The 5,495-nt window shown below is 57.2% G+C and overlaps 1 protein-coding gene across 1 annotated transcript in view; it reads left to right on the top strand.

The window, feature by feature from the left end:
* LOC104073174 (laminin subunit gamma-2-like) overlaps positions 1–5,495 on the top strand; it is a gene marked incomplete at its 3' end in the record, with an annotated part of 12,231 nt that overhangs the window by 4,790 nt on the left and 1,946 nt on the right. The window contains exons 3-8 of the mRNA XM_009572862.1: positions 2,430–2,559; positions 3,471–3,569; positions 3,779–3,915; positions 4,307–4,429; positions 4,560–4,749; positions 5,102–5,214. Of these exons, the coding sequence (XP_009571157.1) occupies positions 2,430–2,559; positions 3,471–3,569; positions 3,779–3,915; positions 4,307–4,429; positions 4,560–4,749; positions 5,102–5,214 (792 nt within the window). The remainder of the gene's footprint in view (positions 1–2,429; positions 2,560–3,470; positions 3,570–3,778; positions 3,916–4,306; positions 4,430–4,559; positions 4,750–5,101; positions 5,215–5,495) is intronic.

Genomic DNA, 5,495 nt, shown 5'->3' with positions numbered 1-5,495 from the left:
GGTGTAAGGGGACTTAAAGCGCCTGCCACCTTGCGTGTCCCTCGGCTCTGCTGAGCACGTGGGCTGGGTCAGGCTCCGGGTCCCAACACGGGACCAGAGCATCGCAGGAGGAGCGAGCGGGGCCAGCTTGGCTCCAGGTGGGATTATCTGGGGAGGTGCCAGAGCCCAGCGCTGTGTTGCTGCACTGTAAGTTGTAGGAGCTCCTCCTCGGTGCTTCCTCCTCCTCCTCGGTGCTTCCCTGCTTGGTGCTGGGTGTTTTGAACCCCTCAGCAGCTCCAGGCTGCAGTCGGGCTTCAAAACCCACCTGCCCCCCCAAAATAATCACAGACTCACAGGATGGTTTGGGTTGGGAGGGATCTTCAAAGGTCGTCTAGTCCAACCCCCCTGCCGTGGGCAGGGACACCTTCAACTAGATCAGGTTGCTCAGAGCCCCGTCCAGCCTGACCTTGAACACTGCCAGTGATGGAGCATCCACAACTTCTCTAGGTGACCTGTTCCAGCGTTCCACCACCCTCATCATAAAACATTTCTTCCTTATGCCCAATCTAAACCTCCTCTCTTTCAGTTTAAAATCATTGCCCCTTGTTCTGTCACTACAGGCCCTGGTAAAAAGTCTCTCTGTCTTTGTACCACCTTCCCTCCCGAGGCACAACGCTGTGAACATGGGAATTATCCTTTTGCTTTTGCGACGCAGTAAAAAGCCTTTGCGAAGCTCGCCTTTATATATTGAACCATCTTTATATATTAAAAGGCCACAATAAGGTCTCCCCAGAGCTTCTCCAGGCTGAAAAAGCCCAACTCTCTCAGCCTTTTTCCATAGCAGAGGTGTTCCAGCCCTCTGGCCATTTTCATGGCCCTCTCTGGACCCGCTTTGACAGGTCCATGTCTTGTGCTGGGGACCCCAGAGCTGGACGCAATGCTCCAGGTGGGATGTTACGAGAGGGGAGAGCACCACCCCCCTCGACCTGCTGGCCACGCTGCTGGTGATGTGCCCAGGACACAATTGGCTTTATGGGCTGTGAGTGTACATTGCCGGCTCACGTCTGATTTTTCATCCACCAGTACCCCCAAGTCATTCTCTGCAGAGCTACTTTCCATCCATCCATCCATCCATCCATCCCCCAGCCTGATAATGGGAATCACCCTAACCCAAGTGCAGGACCTTACACTTGACCTTATTGAACTTCATGAGGTTCACATAGGCCCACTCCTCCAGCCTGTCAAGGTCCCTCTGGATGGCATCCCTTCCCTCCAGCATCTCCATCAACAGTCCCTGCCTTGCCGAGAGGGACCCTGCTCCGCTCTGCCCTGAACTCGGTGGGTGGCCATGAACCCCCTGACACCCGCTGGTCCCCCCCCGGCCGCCATCCTTATCTCGAGGACGGCGGCCAAACCCCAAAGTGGGGAGCGGCGGCTTTCGCCAGTTTTGTGAGTCAGGCTGATGCTTCCTAGGTCTCGCGACGTTTGGCGGGCTCCGCAAAGACTTTTAATTGCGTTGTAAAAACGAAAGGATAATTCCCACATTCACGGCGTTGCGCCTCGGGAGGGGAGGTGGTGCAAAGTACCACGGCGCTTGGGGACGGACAGGAGGCTTCAGCCTCTCCAGCTCCTCCGGCGGCTTTTTGCAGGCTGCAACGTTATGAGATGGCATTTCTAGCTCTGGGGTGTTTTCTGTGGGTCTTGTGGTTACACAGTGGATGTGATGGCTCCTTCATCCTCATCATTTGGCTTGCTCTGCAGTAGGTACCTCGTATTTCTTGCACCGAGGTGCTGTAGATATTGAAATGCCTGTTGCTCTCTGTCGATGCAGGAAGATCACTAGAAACACCACATAAAAAAAAAAACAGACAGCAAGAGGACAGAGGCTTTGAGGCGGTGGGAGGGCGAATATCCCCATGGGTGCCCCCCGTGCTGGCGCGCGGGGAGGGCTCAGCGGCAGGACGGCTGCCTGCGGCTCTGGTATCCTTCCCCTCGGTGCCCGCATGTGCACAGCAGTAGGTCAGAAATGAAAGAGCCTGCCACGGCCATCGGCCCCATAAGGTCCTTGTGGTGGTACCAAAATCAAGTTGCGCGGATGTCTGCTAGCAGAGGGTCCGGCAAAGAAGAACTAATTCTCCACTTGGTTTGTGTGCCCCGGAGTCCATCTTGTCCTTCGCAATGACCTTTTTAGTAGGGAAGAAGATCCTTGTCCTGGGCATCTGGTCAATGCCTGCTGGGATTTATCTCCTCCAAGTCTCCTGCATCAGCCGGGGAGGCTGGAGCAGCTCTAACAGCCAGACCTGGTGTCTCAACCCTGTGCTGGGACCTCAGGGGGGGACCGGTTGCTGAGGTTGGGTTGCTGCTGCAGTGACGGTGTGGTCTTTGCTCCCCAGTCCCTCCGGCAGATGGGTAGGTGCCCGTCCGAACCTCTCCTTCCCCTCTTTCCACAGGTGCCCTTGGCCCGCAGTGTGACAGCGACGGCCGGTGCAGCTGCAAACCTGGTGTGATGGGCGAGAAGTGCGACCAGTGCCAGCCGGGCTTCGAGTCTCTCTCCGAGGCCGGGTGCCGGAGGAACGGGCAGTAAGTGCTGGTGACCATCGGTGGCATGGGGACAGCTGGAGGGACAGCGTCCAGAGCTCTCCCAGCCACTGTAAAGAGCCCGTGCTGGCTGAAACCACCCCACGCAGGGGCAGAAGCGGTTTGTTTCGTGGCAGCACACCGGCAGCCTTTAGCTGATCTCGCTGGGAGAGAGCAGGCTCGAGAGGGGCTGGACCTTCCTTCCAGCCCGCAGAGCTTGCTGCCACACAACAGCGTAAACACCAGAGCGAAGCGATTGCTTTGTCGTCCAGATAATGCCAAACAGGCACCAGCCAGGCTGGCCGTGTAAAATAAAATCTGCCCACGCGTGGGTCTGCCCGGTGTTGGTGCCACTCACAAAGACTGCAAACACGTGCATGCAAAAATCGACTCCTTCCTTTGCACGGAGCCCTGTTTAAACACCTTTTGAAATGTTTCTGGTTCGGCTTCCTCAGCACCGTGTCCTCTTCTTCCTCGCTTCACCTCGAAGTTGCTCCTTCGAGCCTCCCGGCAGGCAAAGGCTGGGGGCGGCTGCCTGCAGCCGTGCCTGGCCTCCTGCCCGAGCCTCCCCGGTGTGTTTGTGCCTGTTGGAGCTCAGCCAGGGTTTGTTAAGCTCAGCAGAGCTTCGCTTTGCTCTTGTAGGTGGGCCTTGCTAAAGAGAGGCACCTGGGACGGTTGCAAGCTGGTGCTCTGGGGTGTCCTGGGGCAGTAACGTTGGGCACCGTCTCAGCCTGGCATCCGTAATGCTGCAGCTGGATTACTTAGAGAGATGGCTCTGCTGATTATTTTTCCCCTTCTAGCATGGGGCTGGTAGCTGGGGGGGGTTCTTTGCTGTCTTGTATAACAGCTGGGGCCACGGAGCTCTCAGGCCGAGCTGGAAATCCAGGTGGAGGTTCCCGCTGTCCCTGTTGCAGGAGCCCGCGGTGTGAGTGCGACCCGGCTGGCAGCACGGGGGGCTGCCTCTCCGGCCACTGTGTCTGCAAGGCGAGCGTTACCGGAGAGCGGTGCGAGAGGTGGGTGTCAGGAGGACTTGCTGGACCGCTGCGTGGCTTGTCCTCCAGCTGGCAGTTGCATCTCTGGCAGTGCCCGCATGCCCAGCCTGGCGATCACCTCGAACCGTGGCGATGGCTGTGTTGCGCGGCTGTTGTTAGAGGGCTGGCTGTGTTGGCCAGGAAGAGGAGAAAATGGACTTGAACGTTGTCACCTTCTTGCATTTTCCCAGGTGCAAGCGAAACTTCTATAACTTGGATGCCAGAAATCCCGCGGGATGCTCGCCCTGCTTTTGCTACGGGCACTCGGCTGCGTGTGTCAGCGCAGACAACCACAGCGTCTACAACATCACCTCCACCTTCCAGCAAGGTGAAGCCCAAGCAGGACATCCCTGTGGCTCCTGGGGGTGTTTGCCATCCTTTCTGTTTGACGAGCCGGAGGAGCCGCCTGGTTCATAGCCCTGCTGGGAGTCCCTGTGCTTTGACGGGGGGGATGACTTGATCGTAGGCAGAAGTAGGGTGCAAGGGTGGGAGGAGAGCGTAGGCTTGCTTCATTTTGTCTTTCCTGCCACTTGGGAGGAAAGCCCCATGCCCAGCCTGGCTTATTTTCAGATGTATCAGCACAGGGATATCTGTGCTGCTTCCTCGGAGGTCAAGGGGTAGGAAGCCAGAGGTTTTGATAAGACACAGCTCCAGAAAGATGCTGGAGTCCGGGAAAGACCTTCCTTGTCCCCGCTGACTGCTCCTTGTTGGTACTCCAGGTGCCGAAGGCTGGCGAGGTGTCCATGAAAGTGGCTCCCCAGCCCAGCTCCAGTGGTCCCCACGCCATCGGGATGCCTTCATAGTGGCGAGGAGTTCAGAGCCGATATACTTCATGGCACCTGGTAGGTACGGGATCGGGTGAGGGGGAGAGGTGACGATGTCCCCTTTGCTTGGTCTGATCCCGTTAACCGAGCCTTTAGGAGGAAGGCAAGATTTTAAGCCTTTAATTTTCTCCCTTCCTTCCCTTCCCAGCAAAATTCCTTGGGAACCAGCAGCTGAGCTACGGCCAGACGCTCTCCTTCGATTACCGCCTGGACCGAGGGGGACGCCAGCCATCTCCACAAGACGTGGTCCTGGAAGGAGATGGCCTGAGAGTCACTGCTCCCTTCTTGCCCCAGGGGAAGGTCCTGCCCTGCGGTGTCAGCCGGACGTACACGTTCAGGTAAAGGGGGATGCTGGGGCGTTTGGGGCAGGGTGAGCAAAAAACAGTGCGGCTTCAAGGAGCTCCTGGATTCAGCTGCAATCCCTTGGAGGTGGCGAATGGTTGCCTGGTTTGGGTTGGTTGCATCTCAGGTCCTTCTCTCCTGGATGAGGAGGTTACTTTGTGAGAGGGGCAGTAGAAAATCTGGCTTGAGGTTGGGCTGGGTACTTTGCTCGGGGTTAGTCGCATGGGTGGAGGTTGTTCCCCAAAGCCTTGAGCTCAGGAGGGAGGTGGGCGAGGGCTGCTGCATTTTCTTGATGAGGCACCTCATTTCCTTGAAACCGGTTCCACTTCTCCCCCCTCCCACGGGCAGGTTGGATGAGCACCCGAGCAGCAAGTGGAGCCCAAGGCTGAATCAGTTTGAATATCGCAGGCTGCTGGGAAACCTGACAGCTCTCTGGATCCGAGCCACCTTTGGGGAGTACAGTAAGTGGGGGGAGAGCTTGCAAGCACAAGGTTGGCTTCTCCTCATTGCTGGAGACGCCAAGCCTCCAGATGGAGACACCTTTGCTAAAAGGTTTTAAAAAATAATAATAATTTTTAAAAGTGCCCTATAAATCAAATTATGAAGAGATTGAGCAGGATGGCAACCGTGGGGACAGCAACGCCTTGGCTCTGGTCCATCTGCCCGCAGGCGTTGGAATGAAACACGCGACCTGCGCAGGTCCCAAGTGCGGGGGGGACTTGCAGGTGGAGCTGCTGGCCCC

The sequence above is a fragment of the Fulmarus glacialis genome, unplaced genomic scaffold, assembly GCF_000690835.1.
Source record: "Fulmarus glacialis isolate BGI_N327 unplaced genomic scaffold, ASM69083v1 scaffold1400, whole genome shotgun sequence".
NCBI lineage: Eukaryota > Metazoa > Chordata > Aves > Procellariiformes > Procellariidae > Fulmarus > Fulmarus glacialis.
The sequence above is the reverse complement of the archived record's forward strand: the minus strand, read 5'-3'. Positions and strand labels throughout refer to the sequence as shown.